At 47.7% G+C, this 27057-nt stretch overlaps 2 protein-coding genes across 3 annotated transcripts in view; both read left to right on the plus strand.

The window, feature by feature from the left end:
- The window catches only part of UIMC1 (ubiquitin interaction motif containing 1), a 133261-nt gene extending 128999 nt beyond the window's left edge, over positions 1–4262 (plus strand). For both annotated transcript variants that reach the window (XM_045999404.1, XM_045999405.1), the window contains 4 exons: positions 501–672; positions 2170–2233; positions 3220–3262; positions 3817–4262. In XM_045999404.1, coding sequence (XP_045855360.1) covers positions 501–672; positions 2170–2233; positions 3220–3262; positions 3817–4027 — 490 coding nt within the window. In that variant the 3' untranslated portion in view covers positions 4028–4262. The remainder of the gene's footprint in view (positions 1–500; positions 673–2169; positions 2234–3219; positions 3263–3816) is intronic.
- A 6240-nt stretch (positions 4263–10502) lies between these two features.
- HK3 (hexokinase 3) lies at positions 10503–26975 on the plus strand. The gene is made up of 19 exons (XM_045999398.1): positions 10503–10559; positions 13625–13746; positions 16977–17139; positions 17343–17497; positions 17584–17703; positions 17795–17890; positions 18774–18873; positions 18956–19139; positions 19596–19751; positions 19903–20136; positions 20513–20808; positions 20902–21041; positions 21121–21240; positions 23874–23969; positions 24157–24256; positions 25877–26060; positions 26153–26308; positions 26472–26705; positions 26792–26975. Exons 2-19 carry the CDS (start codon positions 13651–13653, stop codon positions 26934–26936), a joined length of 2775 nt encoding a protein of 924 aa, XP_045855354.1. The 5' UTR covers positions 10503–10559; positions 13625–13650; the 3' UTR covers positions 26937–26975.
- Positions 26976–27057: the final 82 nt, after the last annotated feature.

The following is a 27057-nucleotide window of genomic DNA, read 5'->3' on the forward strand; positions in this document are numbered from 1 at the left end:
GGTTGTAGGATTAGGGAAGTCAGCATACAGACTTGATTTACTAATCAGACAAGTTCATCCACCCTGGTAAAAATGTCATCTTGATTTAATGCACTTGGTGTTCCTTTTTCTGTCTAAATCTTAACTTCCCTTTGAAAAAACTATTACACTTAATTTCAGAAGAGTTTGACAGAATATTTTATGGCTGAAGAGCAATCAGCATTGTTTGAGATAGTTAGAAGAACTGATTTCATTACCATCCCACTGCTGCAACAGCAGGATACAGAGAAGCAGCCAGGGAAAACCGCTAATCACTCAGTCCTTTTGATTGGCGTCGGGTTAGTTTTATTGGCTATCCCGCTGAGCGAATCTGCATTGGTTGACATGTCTCCTCCACAGAATAACGTAAAAACACAATTGAGACAGAATAACATAAAAACACAATTTAAGACTTATCCAGGAGCCCAGAGGCAAAAACAAATCTTAAAACTGCTTTTTTCCCCTTTCTTCTGATTGGCTAGGAATGAGAAGTGTTATCTCTGTAAATCCCTGGTCCCATTCAGAGAGTACCAGAATCATGTGGACTCCTGTCTCCAGCTTGCAAGGGGTGACCAAGGAGGTGAGCCTGAAGAGAGTGGGAAGGTATGTTCAGTTATGGAGGAGAAGCAGCAGCAGCAGCTGAAGAATCAAAAGGTGTGTATGGAATGCTTTAGGAAATTCTCCAAAGTTCTGTTCTGTGCTTTTTTTCCTTCCTCCTTCCTTTTCTGTGTATCTAGAAATAAGATTTTGTTTTAAAGTTATATTTTCTTTCAATTAAAAAGTAATATATGCTCACTGTAGGAAATATAGGAAGTTTAAAAAAAAGCATAAAGAATCAGGGGAAATTACCACCCACAATTGAGCTACTTACAGATAACTGTTAGTATTTTGGCCTATTTTCTTTTTTTCTATGCATTTTTAATGTAGTTGAGACCATTTGTGTATATATATGTGTGTATATGTGTGTGTGTGTATAAACTTTATAGCATAAATACATTCCTGGGTTTCCTTTTTTTTTTTTTTTTTAAGATTTTATTTATTTGACAGAGCGAGAGCACAAGTAGGCAGAGTGGCAGGCAAAGGGAGAGTGAGAAGCAGGCTCTCTGCCAAGCAGGGAGCCTGATGTGGGGCTCGATCCCAGGACCCTGGGATCATGACCTGAGCCAGAGGTAGCCGCTTAACCTACTGAGCCACCCAAGTGCCCCACTGGGTTTATTTTCTAACTGTTTTTAAAAATTACTCTTAATGTTTATATTGCTTAACCATTATATTATTGGACATTCAGCTTCTTTCTACTTCTTTGTATTATAAGATTGTATTTGAACCATTAATCTGTGTACCACTATTTCTTAGATTTCCTAAAGTGGAACTCATATAAACATTTTAAAATCTGTTGAAATGTACCACCAAATTCCTTTCCAGAAAGGATATCCAATCATACCCCCACTGCCAGGCACATATTTGAGATCAACTCTATTTAGCACCTTGTGTGCCTGGTCTTAGGAAGCTGTGAGGTCTGGCCCCTGGTCACTGGGAAGATGAATGTGCTTTCTGGACTTTGCAGTTAGAGATCAGGAAGAGCAAGTCTTGACTTAGAGATCAAAGATGAAGCAGCAGCTCCATATGCTAGGCTTACTCACTTAGCAATCACTGCACACTAAGATGGATAAGCCATTATCTGTCATGACAAAAGAAGGGACCCTGGTATGAATGGGGTGATTTTGTGGTAGTGATTGAGAGTTGTGGCTTATAGGTAAGTGCCTGTATCATAGAGCCAGTTGGCTCTTCTGGCATCACTACTTCGAGAAGCTACCCTGAAACTGTTATTTTCTATTTTAAAATCTCTCCAAATCTATCATAGGTCGATGGTTACTGTTCTTTAATATCTTTGTGGAATAATTTGCCTTGACTCTGGTTATCCATTCTTGGATAATATTCTTGGCATGAAGATGTATTCTGTTCATCATCTCAGTTTGTAAAAACACAAAGTTTTTACTTGTATACCCTCATTTATTAGAAAGCAAAAGACTTTCCTAGAGCTATGTCCTACATTCCTTCTCTCCTGGAGATAGGTGTGATCTGGGCTAAGGAAGTTGTATTTTAGATTCTCTGCCATGAGATAACCCTTTGATCTGTTTTTCTCTATCATAGGAAAAAAATCGCAGTGAAGGCCGGCTCATCAGTCTCTTGGAACAGTCTGAGCACAGGACTGCAGGTGAAGACCCCAGAACCAGTTTTCTGGGCTTATGTCATAGGCCTTCCAGTAAAAATGGCTACTGCCAACTCACTATTTGTTGGAGTTACGTGGATGTACATTTGACCCATTAGCCAGACTTTGAGATTCATTTTAGGTTCCCTTAACTAAGGAACAGGACTTCCTGTTAAGGGAAAAAAAATTTCCAAATCAACAGGGGAATGACACAGCCCCAAATACCTTCCAAAGGAACAGGCTTGGGAAACCAGACGTGCAGATATTTCTGCCTTCTCCTAATGTTTTGTGCATCATTTGTTACTTGTCCCAACCTGCATTCCAGAGGGATTGTAGGAAGTAACTTTGTCTCTTTGTGCCTAGTATTTAGGGAGCAGTAGAGTGGATTGGTTATGAGCATTGCATAAAGTTAGCAATACCAACTTCATATATTTTAAGGATTATATCTAGTAAAGTTCCAAACATACTCCCTGACATAAGTAGGCTCTTGATAAATGTTAGCTGCTATTATTACTGTTATTAGTTGCTGTTGTTAAATTTCACTAGATGCAGATGGAAAAGGAGCTTTTGCTTAAGCCTGGTGAGATTGCTTACCTTCTCATTCTAACAGTTCATTCCCACTAAGCAAATCTGTTTTGCCTTCTGATGACTATAAAAAGGCAGCCTCTCCAAGCCCTGTAGCCTGCTGCTTCTAGATCAGCATGTTGTGAATCTCTGCAGGTGGCAGATTTCTCTTGGCAACTCCTTGTTCCTCAAGTCCAGATTTGAAGTAGATTATTCAGAGGTTGTTCATTCAAAAGTGTTCACCTTGATACTTTTGCAGCTGAGCCTGTTGGATGGGAGTATTCATATTTTATGGGTTTGGGGATGGGGATCTGAGCTACTTGTTTAAGACTGATGAAAAACACTGCCCAGAACACAGAAAGCACACGAGCAGTGAGAAGTGGTATGATTGCAACACTATTAACATTATTACTTTTTCTCTCTTATAGATGCAGAAATAAAGACCAAGTCTTCAGAGACAGCAGGCTTCAGGTAAATTGGGATATACACTGAAGTATGGCTGTCAGTAGTTCTAGAGAAGTACAGGCCTTGTCCTGGGTTCTGTGTATAGTGTGATATTCAAACTATTGAAGGTAGAAATCACCATGGAACTGTGTGGCCTCTGTGTGTGCTACCCTCCCCCCATATCTAGGCTAAGAATTGGACGACTAGTTCAGTTTCATGGCATTAAAACAGGCAGAGCAAAAGCTGTGATTTATTCTTCCCTCCTAACCCTGGTCTTCTGACCTAGATTTCAAGACGTTTGGGAATTTGGTAAAAAAATAATTAAAAAAAAAAAAAAAAGTTTGGGAATTTGGGTCTGACTTCTCATTCTCTCAGTATCTCACTGTGTGACTTCGGGTATATGATTTACCCAATGTCCTTACCTGTGGAAGGGGAATGATAATACTTACCTGATTAGATTATTACTAAGATGATATGAACTAAAAATGTATGTAGAAGCCTCTGGTATAATGCATGACTCATACTTAGTGCTTATTAGTAGGTGTATATTGAATTCTGAATTTTTTCCCCCTTCTCTTTAGGGTGCCCTCACCAAGGATGGAAGAGGCAGGCTGCAGCAAAGAGATGCAGAGTGCCCTTGCACATCTTGACTTAAATGAGTCTCCCATCAAGTCTTTTGTTTCCATTTCAGAAGCCACAGATTGCTTAGTGGACTTTAAAAAGCAACTTACCGTCCGGCCAGGTAGCCGGACACGGACCAAAGCAGGCAGAGGAAGAAGGAGAAAACCCTGAATTTCTAGGGTCCAGACGTTGAAAAAACCATTAGCAGTAGGGGTGGGCCATGGTCATTAAGTTTTAGTGGCCCCTGTTTCATTGTTGAGCAAGTTTTGGCCCTGCAGTTTTCACCACCAGCATCCACTCAGCATTCTTGTTTTGATGTTTTCTATAAGCTATACAGACGATTGTGTATAGTATTCTGTTTTATAACAGTCTGGATTCACTTATAGTTAAAAGAAATTTAAATATATTTATGTTTGTATGAAATCTTATTTCAATAAGATGGAGATCTTCCTTTTTTCCCCTCTGTGTTACAGGTTTTGGGGTGGGAATATTTAAATTGTGGAGCTAAATTACATGTTTCCAAATTAATGCCATTACTGGTCTTTGACATACTGCCTAAATTCACTGAATGTATAGTGCATATTTCTGAGCACTGTGTGGTTACTCCCTTGACCTTTTCTGACATCACTGTGGAAAGTGCCAAGGTATCAAATCCTACTTCTTATTTTGCTATCCCTACCATTCAGCAGCCTGTTACTTCATCTTGCTGCTTCACCTAGTTAAGAATTCTCAGCCAGAGCATAGGACCTTTGAGGGGTATCTCTTGCCATTCTTACCAGGAATTTGTAAGTGAATGCTCTGTTACTAATTCCTGTGCAATTATTTTTCTTCCTAGATTAAGCAGTGGGGATACTAGGCATATTCATCTATTAAAGCCAAGATTAGTTCTCTTGCTGTCAAAGGTCATAGCAGCACCAGGAAATAACATCTCTATTTCAGTATGTTACTGGTAGAGGAGTGCACGTACTTGACCACATTGCCCAGGAGCTTTCAGTGCAGAACAAGATGTGGTCTGTCTGCAGTGTACTTGCAGACTTCAAAGATGAGAGGATGTCAGACAGCAGAAGCAACTACCTGAGGGAGATGACCAAACAAGGATGTTAAGAAAGCTAGCTTTGGCCCAAGCTGATTTGAAGATGTAATAAAAGTCTGTGGGAGGTGGCTGCTGACCAGGAAAGGATCCTGGGACAGGATAAATAGGGATATCACTCAGACTCTACTAACTTCTGATTGATCAAATTCAAAGTTACCTTTTTCTTGATTTTAAGGTGAAAATGAGATAGGTATTAGACTGGGGGAGGGGGGTTCAGAGAGATAGCTAAGATGGAAAGCACCAAATGGTCCTTTAAGATACTTTTTTTTTTTTTTAAGATTTTATTTATTTATTTGAGAGAGAGAGCATGAGCAGGGTGGGGAGGGAGAAGCAGGCTCTGCTGAGCAGGGAGCCCGATGCCCCAGGATCATGACCCAAGCTGAAGGCAGACGCTTAACCAACTGAGCCACCCAGATGCTCCTAAGATACGTTTCTTGCCTATGCCATTGCACACAAGCTTTTTGAGTTAAAAGAAGGCAAGATGGCAGGCTCCTGATTTTTTTTTTAAGATTTTATTTATTTATTTGACAGTCAGAAATCACAAGTAGGCAGAGAGGCAGGCAGAGAGAGAGGCAGAAGCAGGCTCTCTGTGGAGCAGAGAGCCCGATGCAGGGCTCGATCCCAGGATCCTGGGACTATGACCTGAGCCGAAGGCAGAGGCTTTAACCCACTGAGCCACCCGGGTGCCCCCAGGCTCCTGATTTCTTCCATGTTTCGGTATTGGATGACACTGACATTGTGGCCAGCATCACATAAAGAACAGGTGTTACTTTTTTTGAGGAATTACTATGGTTTGGGTAATGTGTGTACTTACATTTAATCCTCACAGCAACCCTGTGAGGTAGGTAGTATCCTCTCTAATTTTCAGGTGAGGAAACAAAGAAAGGCTCAGGGGAATAAATAAAGCCACTTCTGGTCCATGGCAATGAGACCACAGTGCCCCCTCATGTTCAGTCCTAAAGAAAATGCTTTATTTTCACTCTAGTATTGATTATTTTCCTGTTTTCCTTCTAACAAAAAGTAGTTTATTCTGTCCCATCAACTTAATTCTCACTAGTCACTCTCATTAAATGGCAATTTATTAGAGGTAGAACATTATAAATGGGATAGTATGTTTATCTCTTTGCCTGAAGAGAAGAAAAGGAAATGCTGATTCTAGAAAGTGCATTTTTTAGCTTATAATTGGGCAGTCTCTCTAGAACATGGCTTTGATAAAGGCTGTTTGTTTTATTCTCCGTATACCTGTGGTCCTGTGGGAGGGGCATTAGTGAGACAATGAAGAGACAAAAAGTCAGCGGAAAGAGTATCATGTCAGCCTGAGACTGAAATCCTGCTTCTGACTTGGGTTAATCCCTCTGAGACTTAGTTTCCTTGTCCATAAAATGGGGAAATCATACTTACAGGATTCTAAGGAGTAAGCTAATGGGTATAAAGGCACAGTATCTGTCACATGAAGATGATGAGTAAGTGGCAGCAGTTATGAATTTAATGCTAGTTTTGTATGTCATAAGTAGTGTTTGGGTGAGGGATAAAAAAGCCAGAGATGGGGAGCAGATGCAAGAGGAGACTGTTCTTAGAGGAGTGACCCTTTGATTGTGTTAGCTTCATCGACTACCAGCCTTCCACAACAAGTTTGGGTCCCTGGGCATTTAGAGCTCACCTAGGACCCTTAGATTTGGGGTTGTTTTGTTGTTTTGTTTTTGCTTCTTCTGAAAGATGGGAAGCAGTTCTGCTGGTGTTGCCAACTCTTGAAGAGCTGGAAATCTCCATGAACTTCACAAGCTATTACCATAAATTGGGAAAGAGAAGAAGAGTTCTCTGTGTTAGGCATTGTGGTTGTGTAATTTCCTTTCATCCTTACAACAGCCTTCCAGCAGAGGCTGTGGCTTGCACATTTCCCCTGGGTACTCACCATTCTATTACATACCCACAATGTCCTATTGCAAAAACTTGCAGCTCTCTGCCTTAGTACAATCTCTAGACTTGTGTATGGTGCAGGCAGGGAGTGCCAGGACGGAGGCCCCTGAGGCAGTCCTCAGCCAGTGAAAAATGGAAGTTGGGGGCTAAATATTTGAGCCTCCTTACCTCTTAGGTGGGTGCATTCTCCACCAGAATTCTGAGAGTTCCTCTGTGGGATTGAACCTCAGTAGCTCCCAGCAGCAACTTAATTATATATGCACTATTGTTTTTTTTTCCTTCCTACCTCACTTCCAGCTCCCCTGTCAGTACTTTCTAGATCAGGGTTGAGACTAGGGTGAGGGGCCTTCAGTCTAGGGTACTTAAGGGCAGAGTGGGTACTTAACGTGAAGGTAAGAAGGCCTCTTTATATTTTATAGTTAGGCACTTCACATGCATCACCCTAATCCTAGCCCTGGCCGGATTGCTTCCCAGTTAAGGTATTTGCATGCAAATTAGTTCTGCCTCCAGGGAAACCCAAACTAAGACAAATCCTATGGAGAAATTAGTCTCTGTGTTTTATGCTTGGAAAACTCTTGAGACCCAGAGACGTGAATGGATTTGCCTGAAGTCATACAGCTGGTAAATGGGATGGGATTTGAACCTAGGTGTGCTTGACACTAGAGCTGATGCTCTTTGTACCTCACTACTACTACCTCTCACCTCCCACTTGAGTCCCAAAACTCAGTGGAAACTGTAAGTTTGGATGGGCTCATTCTCTCTGCTCAAAGCACAGCAGCTTTGGCCCTAAGTTGATTTAATAGATAGAAATTGGGCTGAAGGGAAGGCAGGTAGTAAGTGGATGGTAGTACCAGTGGGAAGATAGAAGAAAGTACAAACCCAGAGTGGAAAGGTTGCTGAAGCCATATGCACCAGGAAGGCAGGAAGAGTTTACATATTTCTTCTCAGTTACAAAAGCCCTGGACTATTGAAGTTGTGGTACTTCAATTTAACAAAAATTAAACTGATACCTGTTACGTGTCAGGTCTGGATCGTGGGCCCTGGAGCTCGAAAGATGAACAAGAAACGTTCTCTGGGAGTCCACGGTATAATGAGGGAAGACAAACACATAAACAGATGTTTGTTTGTTTGTTTGTTTTTCTAAGTAGACTTTATACCCAGCACAGAGCCCAATGCAAGGCTTGAACTCAGGACCCTGAGATAAGACCTGAACTGAGATCAAGAGTCAGATGCTCAACTGAGCCACCCAGGTGCCCCTAAACAGATTATTGTAATAGACTGTTGTCAGTGCAATGATGTAAGCTAATCCAAGACACTAGGATCAATATACCACACTCAGCCGGGGTTAGGGCCAAGAGGAACTCATCAGGGAAGGCTCCACAGCATTGGCAGTGACTGAAGTCTACTTTAAAGGGTAAGGAAAAACTAGGTGAAAAGGCTGGAGAGGACAAAGAGAGGGGTGGCTATTCCAGATAAATAAGCATGAGCAAAGACTTAGAGTAAGCAGCAGCTTGATGGGTGTAGAAGATCTGCAAGGCATACCTGGGGTAAAAGGGTGTACAGGGAATGGTGGGGAGCTTATTGAGGGCTTGTGTCAACTGTGAGAAGCAAGCCTGTGAATAGCTCAGAGGAGGGAGAGCCTGGCTCCTAGCCCAACCCTGGCTGCAACCCACCTTTCCCTGACCACCAGTTCCCATTTCTTAGTTCCTTCTGGACAGCTGGAGATTGGTACTAAGGGGCTATGAAGGAGGCTTGTCAGGGTTTGTCCTTCTCCTTGTTGGTCAGTGCCATCTGGCATGTGAAGTGAACTGTTGGCCACTACTACACTGCTGCTACAGCCAGGGTTGTCACAGCTGCTCACAGAATTTAAGCCTAAGGCACTTCCACCCTCCATGGGCACTGACGCAGACCTTCCCCGACACTCTAACTAGGGACCCCTCTCCTGGGGAAATAGATACAGGACTTCCAGAAACATGGTTTAAAAAACCCTGGCATTACTTGTCAGGAACATATCCTTACTCTGGCCCAGAAGACTGTGGACTCTGACTGTCAGCATCAATCACATTCAGTTCCATATTCTTTCCCAACTAGACAAAGCTGAGAGAGACCAGAGCCCCAGGCTAGGCAGGATGTTATGTTATGGGTGTCCTCCCTACCCCCACCACCAATTTCCCTGTCTTTCAGAGCCTGTGTGTCTGATTGGTACCCAGTGAAATGTGCAGCAGGGTTGATAATCTGGCATGTTTCAAGGCCAGTCATGCCAAAATTAATACAAGAGCCACTGTCCCTGGTCTCCATCCTGGTGTCATATGGAGGCCATGTTCTATCTATAGATAATGGTAGGGTTAACTGCTAATGAGGTAGCCCAAATTTTAAAATACCTGCTCACCAATTTCCCAGAAATGAAAATTAATACATTATGTCATCTCCTATCATGGTGGGTATCTTAGTCTGTACAGACTTCTATAACAAAATACTACAGATTGAATAGCTTATAAACAATGGAAATTTCTCACGGTCTGGATGCTGGAAAACTCAGATCAAGGTGCCAGCATGGTTGGGTGAGGACCCTTTTCCAGGTTGCAGACTGCCAACTTCTTGTATCCTCTCGTGCTGCAGAAGGGGCAAAGATGCTCTCTGGGGCCTCTTTTATGAGGATGCTGACCCCATTTGTTAAGCCTCTGCCCTTATGACCTAATCACTTTTCAAAGGCCCAATCTACTAAAGTCTTCACCTTGGGCATTAGATTTCAACAAAATTTTTTTTGGTAGTGTGGAGGGGGATATAAATATTCAGACCATAGCAGTGGTCATAGTGATGCCCCAAGGTCCTATGCATTCAAGAAGACTGTTTGGGGGGAAATCAGCTTTGTGGGGGCCAACAACTCTACTGTAGCCTGAGATTACCCTTCCCCTTCTGGTAGAGAAGACCCAGGGTATGAACCTACACCGCCTCTACCCCTTCCTGGCCTACCATCTGAGGGCTAGACTCTGCAGTCTGGCTGCTACCTCTCCCATCATATATCCTCACCTACATGTATCTTTATTTAGGTCTTTGGAGCTGAACCGCATACCATGAAGGTGCCTTGTGCTCCATGATTTTGCACAGGCTCTCCTCTCTCTGAAGGATTACCTCTGCCAGCATACTGCTAGTCTTTCTTCACAGCTCAACTTCCTCAACTTGCCCTGCCCACTCTAGGGCAGAGTTAGTCTCTTCCTCTTATGTTCCACATTGCCTCTTGCTCATTAGTACTTCAACATTTTGGAAGATTGTCTATTGTACTATGTACTATATATTTCTCATGCTAGCCTCCTCCATCTTTCCAGGTGAGCCACCACCTCGAAACTCAGACTCTGAGTGTTTGTAAAGTGGGTGGGACTCCCAGTGTTAACAGAGGGGATGTCCCAGGGTCCTTGACCTAGTTCAGGGTTCCAGCTTCCTACAGTTATCTTGCTTAAGTTTGCACCATAGCCCTGCCTGCCCTGGGCGTCTCTTAGGGCAGACTCAGAAGGAAGTGCATCTTCCTGAATTAACTGATGTCTAGATAGTGGTGGCTGAGAAAGAGCGTGAGACATTATAACCCAGGTGACCCGTGAGTTTCATTTTTGGGTGCAAACCGGGTCAGTGGGATGCCTAACATTGAGAGAGAAGAGCCCAAGCCTGAAGAAAGTGAACAACTGCTGCTTCTCCCGGGTAAGACCCTCTTCTAATTCCTACTTACTTCAGGCCCATCCCGTCACCATCTCTCCAGCTTGGCCCATGCTAGCAGAGTAGAGGCTGGAACGACTAAGCCAGCTGGTCCTCAGTGACAGCTCTCATCCTTGGCAGGGGTCCCTGGGATCCTTCTCAGAAGGAAGACTCACCTCATGTATCTGATCCAGCTGAGTTAAGCTAAGAGGCCAACTGTTACTCAAACATGTGCAGACCCCAGCTGAGTTCTGACAATCTAGTGATGTGGGAGACATGTCCCTCCCCACTGGGCTTGGCTGGAAGAGGCAGATATGAGTACATTTACTGGGAGTGTAAATACTGAGGTTTCTTGGAGGAAGCTTCACAGTCTCTGGCATGTAGAAGTACCAGATAAATGTCCAATAGAAGAGTGGATGAATAAGAGTAAATGAATGAAAGAATGATTGAGTGAGCTGGGCCTCAAAAGGAGAGTGAAAGCTTAACTCTGTGTGTAGTGGTTAGCCCTTTCCTGAGATTATAATTGCCTCAGTTACTCTGTTTTATCCTTGAAACAAACCTGTAACATTCGGGGAGTTAACATTCCTATTTGACAGATTTGGAAATTAGGTATATGGGATTTTGAAGACATTTGCTGGAAACTGATTTCTTAGTTCTCTGAATAAGAACCCCACTCCCACACCCCCCACCCCCAAATTTTTCAAAGCTGTATTAGCACGTACCTATGTCAAACCCTGTGCTGGGATGAAGATGCAGGTGACTCAGACCAGTGGTTCCAGACTTGAGGAAAACTGTGAATGAAGGCTGGACAGCAAGAGACAGGGCAAACTTGTAGTCAGTGTAGCTGGAGTGTGAGGGAGAGTAGCAAGAGAGGAAACTTGGGGCCTGCAAAGCTATGATAAAGAGTTTTAGACTTTTTTTTTCCCCCCTGCAGTGGGAAATACCACAATGTGAAGGTTTACCTCCTATCTTAGGGGAGATAGATCTGGGGAAAAGAGAAAAATAGAAATATCTATTTTTTGTGCAGTTATTCTGGTGATGTGTTGGGAGTTGGTGGGGCAGGGAGATGGACAGCATCAGTTAGGAGGTTGTTGGAATAATCAGATGGGAAGAAGGTCTAGGGCGGTGGCAGTGGGAACCAGGAAGAGGGGATATGTGGGAGAGCACTTTATGTTCTTAGCTCTTTCAGCCTCAGACCTGATTGCAGAGGAGAGGTGAGAGTCAGGGATGTAGACAGGCACCTGAATAGCTGTGTGAGTAAGCAACCTTGATGCTTCCAGCCAAGGTGGAGGAAAGGAAGAGTATCATGGGAAAAAAGTGAAGGAGAAAATGAATGTGCCTTTGACTATGGAGTTTGAGAAGCTTCTCCAGCATCTGGAGAGGGATATCTAACATCATCAGAATTTGGGATTTGGCTCAGGACAGAGTTTTGGGAGTCCTGAAACAGAGGTTTTAATCAAAACCTGAAGATGATAGGGCTGTGGAGAAGAGGACTATGACCAGAAATGGGGGTGGGGTGGGGCACTGTTAAGGGGGAGTGGAGAGAAAAAATAATGGAAGATTATGAGGGACTCAGGAAGGAGGCCCAGGAAAGGCTAGTTGTTGAAATCCAAGAGAGGAGAATTTTGCAGTGAAGAGATTCCTCATGGCTTTGCATGCCTGACAGAGGACAGTAGGGGATGGGGACTGAGGAAAAGACTGGGATGGGACAATCAGCAGCTCAGTTTGACCACGAGGAGGGCAAATTCATGGGTATGTTGGGAGTGGAGGGTGGACAAGGGTTGCAGGGATGGGAAGGTGTCCTTCCCTGGAGTCTTGTTGCTACAGGAAGAGAGGAAGACTGATTCAGTGGACCAATCCCTTCTCCCCATCTTGGGGCCTTCACTGCATTTCCCTTTTCCTTTACTCCTGAAAGACACCTAAATCACTGAAGGCTCCCTTGGGAACTTTTTGGAATAGCGGAATAGCAGTACCACCTCTAGCTTGAATTAGCAAAATACCAGACATTTCTACAGTTCTTTACAGTATGCAAACCATTAGCTCCTTTAATCCTCACAAGAACTGAATTTTTGTTCTGTTATGGAGGAGGAAATTGAGGCTCAATTCAGATTCAAGTAAATCTGAAGGTACATTCTGCACAAGGTCCTTTTGCTTTCATTATTTCATTTGCCCCACAAAGCTCTTTGACATATGTTGATTCCCATTTGGCAGATTAAGAAAATTAGGGCTCCCATTTGGAGACCTGGAGCTAGGTCTTCTGTGGAGAGTTGGGTCCTTAACTCTGAGCATAGGACTCTTTCCATTCTGCATCACTGTACCTTCCAAAACCCACCTATGAGCTGATGTTTGTGTTACACATTAAATTTCCCAAAGCATTTTTCAAGTCTTATTTAATTATTATAACAACTTTGTAAAAGTAGTTATTTCCTCCCAGATGAAAAAACTAACATTCAAAGAAGTCATAAATGACCTGCCTGAAGTTATGCCACTAGTGGAACCCCTTTCTGAAGTACAGATCCATCCCTGTCCACTTCTCCCTTCAGGATGAAATTCATACAACATAGTTTGGCATAAAGGCCATCCATAGTCCAGCCTGCCTGCTTCTCCAGCAAGTCTTTGGCTCCTTGTTACCTCACACTCTTTGTTCCAGACCTCTAGAACATCCCTGAACTCCCAAGCACGGTAGCAGGTCCATCTCTGTTACTGCATATGTCAAGCGTACTGTGATTGTTGGTAAGGCTGTAAGATCCCTCAGGACAAGCCTACATCTGCTTTATACTCCAGCATCTGAGACAGTAGGTATCAGGAACTGGTAAATGTAAATGAATGACAGAATGAATAAATGGCATTGGGATTAGGAACCAGCCTTCCCAGTGCTCTGTTAATACACGTGCTTCCGGAAAATGGGGGCCTTCTGGTTGATTACTAAAGGATCATTGATGGTCAGAGGTTCTGAGCTCTGCCTACAGCTTTCTTCCTGGTCCTCTTCTCAAGGACAAAAGTTAAGGGCCACAGCCTCTGAGGGCCTGTGGACTATGTGGTTCACCCAGGCTGTCCCTTTCCTCCTATAGGTGGCCACCCTCCATTGTGGAACCACATGGACTCCATTGGGCCAGTAGGGTTGCGGCAAAGGGAAGGAGCTCCTGGCTGCTCCCAGGAGGGCTTGCCCTGCCCCTCAGACAGCTCTGAGCTGGTAAGTTCAGCACTGGGTTTCTGATTCATGCCTATTTGAGGCTATCAAGAGCAGGATCAGCCCATGGGGCCCTGAGTACACAGCCATGCAGCCCTTCTTAGTTTATCAAACCTTTCAGATCTGATCTAGTAACTGTCTCCTTTGTGACAAACAACAGCAAGGTGGGGATTATCTTCTCATTTTACAGCTGAGAAAGAGGGGGCTTAGAGAGGTGAACTGATTTGAGTTTTAACTCATGACAGGAGCTTGAGCTGAGGTATTTCAGTTGCAAAGGTATTACTTCTGCCACTTTGTTGCACAGATGCTGCCCCTGCCCTGAATGGGTTGACATAGTCTAGAAAGGACCCTTTTGGGGTTTTTTGGTAGAAGACTATATTCTTAAGACACTTCCTTACCCTATTTCTCTAGTCTCCTGCATATCTCCCTCCCTTCAACATAGCCACTGCAATCAGGCACACTGAGATGATTTCAGAGCTGAACTCAACTTGGAGGTTATTTTTCAGCATAGTCCCGATGCTTCGGGTTAGCTCAGATTGAGTTTCTCTTTTCGGTCATCTTGACCAAGATTTAGAAACACTTGCATGTCACAACATCAAACCGGAAACACTTGTGTAAGTCATTTCATATCTCCTAGTCTGTTTCCTCATCAGTAAAATGGAAGAAAATAAAGTCTAATCCTTCCACCCCCTGGAGGATTAAGTGAGCTAATGGAGATAAAGGACCTGTATAGGGGAGGCAGCCATGAAAGGATTCTTGAATTGTTCCCTGCAGTTTCTTTAGTTTTCCAGCTTGTTCTGACATCTGCTGGACTTGGCTTATTGCCCAAACTGGGGAGCATCACCCCTCACTTCATTTCATGCTCCCACTTCACCTTTGTCTGGTCTCTGCCCCAGACCCTGCTGTAAACATTTCCTTTGTATTCAACTCATGGCTGGGCCACAGAAGTGAGAAATGACATGGTCCCTGGCATTGGGAACACAAGGGCCTTCTGAGTATTATTATTTTCTCAGCCTTATTCCAGGGCCACACAGCCAGGAAAGTGGCAGGGCAAAGACTCATATGTGATTTTCTCATCCCGTGGGGTTTCTTCGCTGCAACTTCATCAGCTTTGGGTTCTTTTCAGGTGAAATTGCTAGTTTGTTTGTTTGTTTGTTTGTTTGTTTTAATTTAAAGATTTTATTTATTTATTTTTCAGAGAGAAAGTGAGTGCACAAGCAGGGGGAACAGCAGGCAGAGGGAGAAGCAGTCTCCCTGCTGAGCAAGGAGCCCAACACAGGACTTGATCCCATGACTCTGGGATCATGACCTGAGCCGAAGGCAGATACTTAACCAACTGAGCCATCCGGGCATCCCTGAAATTGCTAGTTTTTATAAGACTTCACATTTGTGTGGAAACACTTCAGTCAGATCTGGGTTCAAATCTCACTCTGTCCCTTAATAGCTGCTTGCATTATGCAGATGACTGTTCCTCTCTAAGCCTCAGTTTTCTCATTTGTAACATAACATAGGAATAACCCTTCCTAGTGTGCATGGCTGCTAGAAGCCATCTCCTATAATGTAAACATTGAACTGAACATCTGGCACTCCGGTTAGGATCATTTGCCTCCTTAGGAATCCGTTTTCCATTCTCTTTCTAACGCAGAGGTGGAACTGAGTCACCCCCATCTCCCTCACTGAACAGCTTCTCCTCCCTGGTTCCTCTGACTCCTTATTCAGATGCCTGTGTGGTTGGTTACTTTACAGACAGGTCCAGTGTGGGGCAGTGAGTCATAGGAATGGAATTTCTGTGGGACAGGCAGTGAGGACCTGGGAAAAACTAAGCCCAGGAAATAGAGCCTCAGTTCGGGACTCCAGGGACCCCAGGGAGGCTGCTGGCATCTCTTTGAAGGACAAGCCAGAAGGTCATCTAGGGGAGCTTTCACATAGAGGTGGAGTACTGGGGCTCCTCTTAGCTCCCCCACAGTGGGTTATGGTGGAGAAGAACCTTGGGTATCCTATCTTCTGCTTTTTGCCTATCTACTCCGTCCCATCGCTCTGATTCACCCCTGGCCCAACCTTCCCCCAAATCAATCCCCTCACTCTGAAGAAAATCCCTTTATCCTCCTCCCCAGATCTTCAAATGGCTTGTCTCCTTCCTTCATTTTGTTCACTTCCTTAGAGAGAACTTCCCAGACCAATATCCAAAAACACCTTTTCCTCCCCTGGTCACTCTCAAACTTCTGTTCCTGCCTTAAAAAAAAAAAGGGGGGGGGGGCACCTGGGTGGCTCAGTGGTTTAAAGCCTCTGCCTTCGGCCCAGGTCATGGTCCCAGGGTCCTGGGAGCGAGCCCCGCATCAGGCTCTCTGCTCAGCAGGGAGCCTGCTTCCCCTCCTCTCTCTCTGGCTGCCTCTCTGCCTACCTATGATCTCTGTCTGTCAAATAAATAAATAAAATCTAAAAAAAAAAAAAAAAAGCTACTGTTACTACCAGAATCATATTTCATGTTTATTTCCTTATTTTCTGCCTCTATGCTGGAATCTGAGCTTGATAAGAACAGAACTCACCGGGTTATGCAACTTGTAGAATAGTGTTGGGCTCCTAATAGGTACTCAATCAATGCCTGTGGGAAGGATGGCTGACGGACGGGAGGACTGTCCTCCACAGTGTGGCCTCTAGGTTCTGCCGAGCTGAGCTTACTTAGGCTCCAGATTCAAGTGGATTGGGAGAGTGAAGCACGTGTACTTGAAATTCATCCCACATTTGTTTGTTTCTTTGCTCATTTGGTGAATGACAACTCACTGAGCAGCTTACCTCTGGGTACTGGGGAGCCAGAGTGAATTAATGGTATGACAGGAGTGGCCCGCTAAACTCTGAATTCTAAGAAATGGAAGGGGTAGGGAACATCCCTATGTTAAGAAGGAACCACCAGAGAATGGAACAGGAGGAGAAGGTAGGTGGGTCTCCCCTCCAGGAAGGAGACTTCTGAGAATTCAGGAACTGAGTATGAGGTGTAGGCAGCAAAAGAACCTAGGTGCATGAAGAGGTGAGGAGTGGGTCTGGGCAGGTATTGGGGAGACCAGCAAGGCTCAGGGCTTAGGCAGGGCTCTAGTCAGTTCCTGGGAAAGCTAAGGGAGGTGCTGGTCTGGACTGGTAAAGGGAGGAACAAGCTTGGCGGGGCAGTCCTGGTTGGAGTCAGAGAACTTGGCTAGGCAATGGGGCTCCTGACCAGATATTAGCCTGTTTCTCCCCAGGTGCTGGCGTGTCTACAGCAATTCAAGGTGACGGAGACACAGCTACGGCAGATCCAAGCCAGCCTCCTGTGCTCTATGGAGCATGCACTGGAGGGACAGGCCAGCCCGGCCTCTTCTGTCCGGATGCTGCCCACATACGTGGGGTCCATCCCACATGGCACTGGTGGGTGGCATAGACCAAAATGGGTGGCCAGACCTAGGGAGAGAATTCGGATCTGGGGGAGGGAGTTCCTTATCCCTTTCCCCATTAAGAATCCCAATTCTAAGCTCCCTTAATGAGACTTTGCAGTCCTTGGGGATGTTTCTGGGATGCAGAGGGTTTAAGTCTTGCCAGCTGCATGCCTTTCTGTGTCCTGTTTGCCCCAGAGCAAGGAGATTTTGTGGTGCTGGAGCTGGGGGCCACAGGGGCCTCACTGCGTGTTCTGTGGGTGACCCTGGTGGGCAATGAGGGGCATAGGATGGAGCCCTGGAGTCAGGAGTTTGTGATCCCTCCAGAGGTGATGCTGGGTCCTGGTCAGCAGGTAAGAGCCCACTGCCTAGGCTCTGGGAACTGGCTGGGTGGCTGGGGCTCTGGTGGGCAGAGCTGAGACCCTAACTTGTCCCATAGCTCTTTGACTTTGCTGCCCGCTGTCTGTCTGAGTTCCTGAATGCAATCCCCATGGATAAAAAGGGTCTGCAGCTTGGGTTCAGCTTCTCCTTCCCTTGTCACCAGACTGGCCTGGACAGGGTGAGGCAGAGTGGGCATGGGGACAGTGGGTGGAGGGTTTGCAGCCCCATGAAGGCGACTGGAGGAGTGATCCAGGTTTTCTGCCCCCCAGAGCACCCTTATTTCCTGGACCAAAGGTTTTAGGTGCAGCGATGTGGAAGGCCATGATGTGGTCCAGCTGCTGCGAGATGCCATCAAGAGGCAGGGGGTGAGTGGAGGCAGGGGCAATGGGAAGGCTGCCTGTGTGCCCAGCACACATAGACTGTGCCTGTGCTTCTGGGAGGGCCTGATTTCCTTTTCTATTTATATCCTTTATCCAGTCTAACCCTGGGGTAATTGTTGCTACCATTCCCACTTCATACGTAGAGACTAAAGGCTAAGAAAGGACAAATAAATTTTCAGGACCATAGGGCAAAACAAAGATGAAATGACTTGATCCTGTATTCAAGGACCTCATAGTCTAGAGGGAAATCATTCCAACAAAGGATTGTCTCTGTCAAGGAGGGAGTTCAGTGACTCTGGTAGCATGGGAAGGGCACACCAGGACTCGGGCAGGGGCTTTAAGGAGTTTGCCAGATGCATAAGCTGAGGCTGGGGTGGAAGATCTGTTTTTCAGAGAAAGGTATGTGCAAACATTTGGATACCAAAGAAAGGTGGATCTGGATCCATCTGGACTAACTGTGATGCTAGTGGATGGAATTCAGGGCTAGGAGGGGCTGACTTAGAGAGTCAGGTACCTACAGTGCAGTCTTCAAGGTGCCATGCTTGCTCACAATCATCTTGGTCCTGTGGGGAGCACTGGTGTTCTGGAGGTGATGACTGAGGTCGGGAGCCTTTGAGAGCCCCAGGGCCTGAGTAGAGGGTGGAAGAGACAAGGGGGAGTGTGGGATGGGAGGAAAATTCTCTGTAGGGTGGGAGGACCTAGAGTATATGTGTGGGCATGAACACACACTGAGTTTCATGGTCTCTGAGCACCTCCATCAAGGCCAGGGCCCTTCCATCAAAGCCAAGGCCCTAGCCTTGCCCATCCCCCAGGTTCCCTGCATTACCCACTTAAGTCAGCCATGACCTCTGCCCTCTCCATTGTCTAGGCCTACAGCATTGACGTGGTTGCCGTGGTGAATGACACAGTGGGCACCATGATGGGCTGCGAGCCAGGGTTTGGGCCCTGTGAGGTCGGGCTTGTTGTAGGTGAGCCATGGGCCATTTGTGATGATGGGTGAGGGGGTACAGCTACCTGATGGGCAGGTCCTGATGGATTCATTCCTGCCAGACACTGGCACCAATGCATGTTACATGGAGGAGGCAAGGCATGTGGCAGTGCTGGATGAGGACCGGGGCCGCGTCTGCGTCAGCGTTGAGTGGGGCTCCTTCAGTGATGATGGGGTCCTGGGACCAGTGCTGACCACCTTTGACCATGCCTTGGACCAAGAGTCCCTGAATCCTGGTGCCCAGAGGTGGCCTGACCTTCTGCTCTAGGGCCTATCACTCTTCTGCTCCCTTCTTCGCTGCTGTCCCTGAACTCAGGTCCTTGGGCCCCTCCCTCCTGCTTGCTCATAGGGTTTCCAGGTTGCATCTGAGGGGGCCCTGGCTATGCTCAAAAAAGGAAGGGCTCAAGATTCTAGAACCCAGAATTTTCAACCCATAGCCCTCCCTTATTCCTGACCAGTGTTGGGGGTGGGGGTAGCAAGTGTTCCCTGTCCTCCAGAAGCCCCTCTGAACCTAATCTAAGCCTGAGGCGGCAGCAGGGTCTGGATAAACACCCACCTATCTCCTGGGAAACCATTGCTTCTGGAACCTCCAGTCTGGGGGACCCCAAAGAAAATGATCCTTCTTTTGGGACCCTTGGAGGTGGGACCAAGTGGGCTAAGGACTTAAGGAAAGCTCTGTCCAGCCACCCTTCCTACCTGTAGGTTTGAGAAGATGATTGGGGGCTTGTACCTGGGTGAGCTGGTGAGGCTTGTATTGGCTCACCTGGCCCAGCAAGGGGTCCTCTTTGATGGCTGCACCTCCTCTCCCCTGCTGACCCAAGGCAGCATCCTCCTGGAGCATGTGGCTGAGATGGAGGAGTAAGTAAGGAAAGCCAGTGGGATTAGACAAGGGGCTTCTTGACTTGGGAGAGGGGAGGATGCTCTCTCCCCCAGGTAGCCATGGGGCTGAGGGAGGGCAGGGAGCTTTGGGGCTACTTGAGTCCCAAAGCAGTACCCTGTGTCCCTCCAGTCCCTTGGCTGGGGCAGCCCGTGTGCATGCCATCCTGCAGGACTTGGGCCTGAGTGTGGGGGCCTCGGACGCTGAGCTCGTGCAGTACGTGTGTGCAGCCGTGTTGACTCGGGCTGCCCGGCTCTGTGCCGCCGCCCTGGCTGCTGTTCTCTCCCGCCTCCGGCACAGCCGGGAGCTGCAGATGCTTCAGATTGCTGTGGCCACCGGAGGCCGAGTGTTTGAGCGACACCCCAGGTACTGGAAATACACACTTCCTGTGTGAGCAGGTAGCAAGAACGTGTTTTCCATAAAGACCCAGAGGGCACTCTAGCTCTCTAGTTCCATCTGTGCAAGGCAGTGGGTATGAGTGGCACCCAAGCAGGGTAAGGTCAGATGGGGAATAAGGGATGCCAGATGAAGTCAAAAGAGAGGAAAGATGCTTTTTGGGGGGTATGCAAGGGAGAGGGACTCTGAGGGCACTGGGAACACTGGAGATATGGGGCATAAGGTTGGTGTATACAGTTGGACTTAGAACTGAAGGGATTTGAAGTGATGGGGCCCAGGGCTTCAGCAAGCCCTGGAGTTCAGGGTCAGGTGTCAAGCCAGGTATGCCTGCTTTGTATCTGTGTAGTTTCCTCAGCATCCTGCAGGACACCGTGATGCTCCTGGCCCCAGAATGTGATGTCTCCTTCATTCCCTCTGTGGATGGGGGTGGCCGGGGTGTGGCAATGGTGACTGCTGTGGCTGCCCGCCTGGCTGCTCACCGGCGCTTGCTGGAAGAGACCCTGGCACCTTTCCGGTTGAACCATGAGCAGCTGGCAGTGGTGCAGGCACAGATGCGGGAGGCCATGGTCAAGGGGCTCCGAGGGGAGGCCTCATCCCTCCGCATGCTGCCCACTTATGTCCGGGCCACACCTGATGGCACTGGTGAGGATCTGGCCTGAGTGCGGGGCTGGGATATGGGTTCATGGAGGTCACAGAACGTGCTTTGTCCCGACACTGGAGATCTCTGTTCCACAGAACGTGGGGACTTCCTGGCCCTGGACCTGGGGGGCACCAATTTTCGGGTCCTCTTGGTGCGTGTGACAGCAGGAGGTGTGAAGATCACCAGCCAGGTCTACTCCATCCCGGAGTATGTGGCCCAGGGCTCTGGACAGCAGGTACCCAGAGCTTGGACCTAATGTCAGGGGTGGAGAAGGACCTGGGCTGGGCCACCCCCTGACTTGCCTTGCACCTCAGCTCTTCGACCACATCGTGGACTGCATTGTGGACTTCCAGCAGAAGCAGGGCCTGAGTAGGCAGAGCCTCCCACTGGGTTTCACTTTCTCCTTCCCATGCAGGCAGCTTGGCCTCGACCAGGTGAGGGAGGGAGGGCCAAGAGAAACTATCCCCAAGGGCTTTACACCCTCATACCCTTCATGGAATGGGCAGGAGGCTGGGGAGAGGGCTTCAAGTCTCCTGGGCTGGGGGTGGGGGTGGGCAGCAGCACTGCTGGGCTGAGCCAGCCCCTAGCCTTGGTTTCACTAGACATGGTGTGTGCAGGTGAAGGGGGTGCGGTAAAGTTACCTGGAATCCAGGACTGTAAAGAGGCCCAGGATGGAAAAGATTATGGATATCCCTGGGGGCTGCCAATGGGCAGGAAAATGGAGCCAGGTTAGGTCTGGGCACTTGGGAGCAGTGTAGGCCCAGATCAGGGCTGATGAAGGAACACATTGACTGTCTACTCCACAGGCCTGGTGTACTAATCTAGGAGACCTGCAGGAAACAGCATTAGTTCCTGTTTCGTGAAAGGGCTTACCGTTGCCTGGTTTCTTTGCCCTATCTCCCCTTCCTGAACTTACTGTGTCCCTCTCATGCCTGGCTTGGTGTTGGGTGCCTGACTGGAATGGTAGAGCAGCACACATAGATCTAAACACAGCACCAACTGAGCATGCACCTCTACATGTCCTTCAAGAAGAATGCTGGACTTCTCAGTGCACACACCAGAGGGCTGTCATGGAGACAGCTCCTCCCGTACTCTGGTCCAAGCTCCCAAGAGTCTCCTCCTCAACACCCCTAACTTCTGCCAAAAAGCTGCCTTCAGTGAGGAGGAGCTTGCTGACCCTAAAATCATCCACTGTGTTCTTCCTGAAAAGCTCTGCCTTCTTTACTCCACCCAGCCTTTATGCAGTTTTCGGCTCTGCTCCAGGTCTGACCTCTCTCAGACACATGCTTCTGCACTTGGCTTTCTTTTACACAGTGGCCCTTTGGAATCAAGCATTCAGCAGTGTCTCTCTGCTGGTCTGCCCCACTCTAGACTAAGCATGCTGGCACCATTTGATTATTCCTTGTAAGATGTGAGAAGCAGGTGGAACTCAGTATGCAAAATCTTGTGTGCAGGAAAAAAACAGGGTCCTATTCACTATCTAGAACTGAACTTAATTTGTGTTGAGCCCATATTCTTTTGGGGGGATGGCTTAATGATAATCAATTTGGGGACCTCTTTCCCCAAGTAGGGGCCCCTTTCAGCTGCACAGTACCCTTTGCTGTGTATGCGCAGACACTCAGGGAAGTCGGGAAATGCCTAGGCCCCAGCTGTGAGGACTTTGACACTTCCTCTTGATTCTTAACACCTCCCTTGACAACTCACCCTCCGCTCCATGGGGAAGGAGGACAGAGACCTCCTCTGCTGTCAGATCACTCAGATCTGTCTCCTTCCTACCCATAGGGGTATGGCCCAGGTAGAGGTAAAGAATGCCTGTCTCAGGAAACTCCAAAACCTGGCTCTGAGGTCCCCCCAGCTCCCCCTCCCCAGACCGGGGTCTGTCTTTCATCTGAGAGCAGAGAAGTATTGCTGCTACTTGCGATCTGGGTTCCCCCACAGTAGCCCTCCTTTTTAATTGCCCTCTCACTCTCTGGCTTCTAGTTTCTGTGTTTCACGTGAGCATTCAGCACTCTGGCTGTGGTTACATAGGGTAGGGGATAAAAGGAAATGTTGTTAGAGGAAGAGTCAGTTCGTATCTCTAAAATCTTCTGCCCCAAAGATTTTCCTTTTTTTTTTTTTTTTTTAAGATTTATTTTAGAGAGAGTGCAGGGCAGAGGGCCAGAGGGACAGGGAGAGAAAGAATCTCAAGCAGACTGTGTGCTGAGCATGGAGCCCAGATGCAAGGCTCTATCCTAGGACCCTGAGATCATGACCTGAGCCAAAAATCAAGAGTTGGACACTTGACTGACTGAGCCATCAAGGTGCCCCCCAAAGATTTTCATATCTGCTTTGCATGCTCTTACTTTGGGCAGAGCTGTCATTTTCTAACAGCAGGAGAATAATTCCCCCTGCCTGCTCTCTGAGAGGAAGCACACTTAGAAAAGGAGAGTCCTAGATTGTCAAGCCCATCAATAAGTTCATAATTTAAGGCAAGTTTCTCACAATAAAGGCTTATCTGTCTTCTCTCCTCCCATTCTGCCTAGGTGTTCTGGGTTCTGGCTTTTCCTTTTGTCTTTCACTCATATCTGGAATACACAAGTGAGTTTCTTTTTGACATGGCTCAGTCCCTAATTCCTCAGTTTCCTTCCTCTCAAATGACTCTTGCTAGTTCTTTCTAAAAGAGCAGAATATTCTGTCATTTGGACCTCTGAGCCTTCTCTGTCCTCCCCCTTCCCATACATAGCACTCATTTTATCAGCTCTGTTCATTCCTAACCCAATCATGAAGGGCCATTCCTTCTGGGCAGCCGTCTTAAAACGTCCAGACTCTCAGACCATCTGAGCATTCTGGCACTAATAATAGAAGACACAGGTCGGATGGTTATTAATAGGTTTCTTTACACTGGAAGGCTCCTGGGGAGTTCAGAGGGGGCAGAGGGTAAGGCCCTCAGCCATGTGGCAGAGTGGGCATGGAATCCTGCTTGGTGTGAGGGGATAGCATATGCTTCTGATGAGATACAGGCTTTGGGGAGGGAGAGTGAGATTCCAAGGGGCCTTCACCTTCTGGCCCCACCTTTGTCCCACCCCAGGGCATCCTCCTAAACTGGACAAAGGGTTTCAATGCATCTGACTGTGAGGGCCAAGACGTTGTGTGTCTGCTGCGGGAAGCCATCAGGCGAAGACAGGTGAGGAGTCTGCCTCCAGGGGTGCTTTGGGGCTGTGGCAGGACTTGAAGGGAGCAGAGGGTCTCCTGCTTCCTGACCTGGGGAGGGGTGGAGTGGGTGGCTCTCTGTAGTAGAGACCTCTGGGTCCAGCACTGGTTGCCGTGACAACCACGTTGCCCAGCAACTAGCAGCATCCTTTTGTGTGCAGGCAGTGGAGCTGAATGTGGTTGCCATTGTCAATGACACGGTGGGGACCATGATGTCCTGTGGCTATGAGGATCCCCGTTGTGAGGTCGGCCTCATCGTTGGTGAGGAGGGCCCTGTTCTTTTGTGCTCCTACTGCCTGATGTTAATTCATTGCCTTCTGTTGATTCCTCAGCTTGGACGTTCCTCTGGCCTTGGGGATGTGGCGTGATTCCCACCTGACTCAGCTAGGCCCTGCAACACTTATATGGGCTGGGTGTCTGAACTTTGCTCAGCTTAGCTATACTATTCATAGTCATTTAAGCTTTCTGAGCCTCAGTTTGCCCTTCTGTTAAATGAATATGAGCTTTGGAGTCATAGAGATTTGGGTGGAAATACTAGCTCTACCACTTCCTTCTGTGTGACCTTGGGCAAATCACCAAAGCCTCCATTTTCTTCTAAGACAGAGATAATAGCAATGCCTATCTCAAGAATCGTGAGAGTGAGAGGAGAGGGAACAAAGTGTGGCACAGTTCCTGGCCCATGGTACACGCTCAGTGCTTGGAACTGGGTAGAGGCTGGGGTGGAGGACAGAGAGTGAGCTGTGAGGCTGTCCTTCAGGTAGTCCAAGATCCTAAGTCTTTATTAAACATTCCTCCTCTGGCCAGATAGAGGCTGGATGAAGGGACAGGAAGACTATACATAAAGATGGGGGTAATACCTATCTTCTCAAAACCCACCATTTAGTGGGGATCAAGCCCAGGACAGCATGTGGTGGTCAGAGCTGAATCTGACTCTGCATAACGGGATGGCAAGGTTAAGATCAGAAAGAAAGTGGTCCTAACATGAGTGGGACTTGAAGAGTGTCTATCTAGGTGGGGGAGGACGGCTCTCATAGCTCTTTAGGCATCAGGGTAGGTCAGGAGGTATACGACAGTGTCCTTTTGAAACTGGGAGCTTCTTGAACATAGAGCCCAGAGTGGGGAGGTGCTCAGGAGAGGTATGCCTAGATTACTTTATGAATAAACTAGTCAGAGGAAATCCAGGTGGGGCTAATAAGGAGACCACTCGCCTAGAGCTGACTATGTGTTGGGGAGAGAAATGGTGTATCTTAACCCAGAATGTGCCTTCTACCTAGAATTCCTTTCCTTTCTGTGTTCCTGGCTTCAAAATCAAATCCAAACATCATTTCCTCTCTGTAGCTTTCCCTGACCCTCTCGGCGGGAAGACAGCTATGCTCAAGGCTCCCATCATGCTCTTCTTTGCACTTGGGTACATACAGGCAATATCATGTTAGCTGCTTATTGCCCATGCGTTGGCCACCATGGGGCTCCTCATATCTGATTCTGGTCTATGTCCCTAGAACCTGCTAGTTTGACTAAAGATCTGGAAAGCTAGTCCAGGGAGCTTGGGCCTCTCAACTGCCGATAGTGGGGGAGCTCTCACACATCTCCCAGGGGTGCTCTGGCATAGCACGGAAGATACACTGATGGTGATCTTTCACTCATATCTGAGTAGGGCCTGAGTAGGGAAAGCAGAGGAGGTCCACAGGGGTTGATGCTGCCAGGGTCTGCAGAAGGAATGTCAGGAAAGAAGGCAGACCAGGACATTAAGACAAGTTGTGGGTTTGAGGAAATGGAGAGGTCAGAAATGAGCCTAAATTTTGCCATCTCAGTTTGGGAAGGGCACAGAGGGGTCTTATCTATGTCAGTAAATGACTTCCACCCTGTCCGGCCTCTCTGCAGGAACTGGCACCAATGCCTGCTACATGGAGGAGCTTCGGAATGTGGCAGCTGTGGCTGGGGACTCAGGCCATATGTGCATCAATATGGAGTGGGGTGCCTTTGGGGATGATGGCTCTCTGGACTTGCTTAGAACCTGCTTTGATGCAAATGTGGACCAGGCATCCATCAACCCTGGCAAGCAGAGGTATGGGTGGGGCTGGGCAGGGCAGCTGGTGGTGGCGGACATGGCAGTTATGGAAGCAGGTAGGGTCTCCTGACCTTTGTGCTTTCATGCAGCTTTGAGAAGATGATCAGTGGCATGTACCTGGGGGAGATCGTCCGCCACATTCTCTTGCATTTGACCAGCCTTGGAGTTCTCTTCCGGGGCCAGCAGACCCAGCGCCTTCAGACCAGGGACATCTTCAAGACCAAGTTTCTCTCTGAGATTGAAAGGTGCCTAAGGCCTGTATTGCCTCCTTCCACCTCCCAAGAGAATCTATCTACCCACTTTGGATAAAATGCTAGTTAGTAGGAGGTCCATTCCGGAGAACTCATGAGGTGGGAAAGCTAATGTAGGACCCTGGCTCTCTGTGTTCTATTCTTTCCTGTCCTCCAGTGACAGCCTGGCTCTGAGGCAGGTCCGAGCCATCCTGGAGGATCTGGGGCTGCCTTTGACCTCAGATGATGCCCTGATGGTCCTGGAGGTGTGCCAGGCTGTGTCCCAGCGGGCTGCTCAGCTCTGTGGGGCAGGTGTGGCTGCTGTAGTGGAGAAGATCCGTGAGAACCGGGGCCTAGAAGAGCTGACTGTGTCCGTAGGGGTGGATGGGACCCTCTACAAACTGCATCCCCAGTGAGTCTGGGTGCTGGGATGGGCAGGGAGGAATGGCCCGGGAGGATCTGGCTGGCCTGGGCTCACCTCAGTTCCCCTCCCCACAGCTTTTCTGGCCTGGTGGCAGCCACAGTGAGGAAGCTGGCCCCTCGCTGTGTGGTCACCTTCCTGCAGTCGGAAGATGGGTCCGGCAAAGGTGCAGCCCTGGTCACTGCAGTTGCCTGCCGCCTTGCCCAGACAGCCTGTGTTTGAAGAAATCTCTGGGAACTACCCTCGCTGGACCAGAGCCCAGGTCCCACCTGTTCCCAGCCATGCAGGACTCCCAAAGAGCCCAAGTGTGGCCCTTCTGTGTCCACTAGCCTTGACCTCTGGC

Source organism: Meles meles, chromosome 3 (assembly GCF_922984935.1).
Source record: "Meles meles chromosome 3, mMelMel3.1 paternal haplotype, whole genome shotgun sequence".
Taxonomy (NCBI): Eukaryota; Metazoa; Chordata; class Mammalia; order Carnivora; family Mustelidae; genus Meles; species Meles meles.

What these genes read in the sequence shown, in the direction of transcription:
- HK3 (XM_045999398.1), top strand. Translation starts at nt 13,651, where the DNA reads ATGGACTCCATTGGGCCAGTAGGGTTGCGGCAAAGGGAAGGAGCTCCT. An exon ending in ACCAGACTGGCCTGGACAGG is followed by an intron (nt 17,704 to 17,794) that starts GTGAGGCAGAGT and finishes TCTGCCCCCCAG; the next exon opens with AGCACCCTTATTTCCTGGAC. An exon ending in TGAGGTCGGCCTCATCGTTG is followed by an intron (nt 24,257 to 25,876) that starts GTGAGGAGGGCC and finishes GCCTCTCTGCAG; the next exon opens with GAACTGGCACCAATGCCTGC.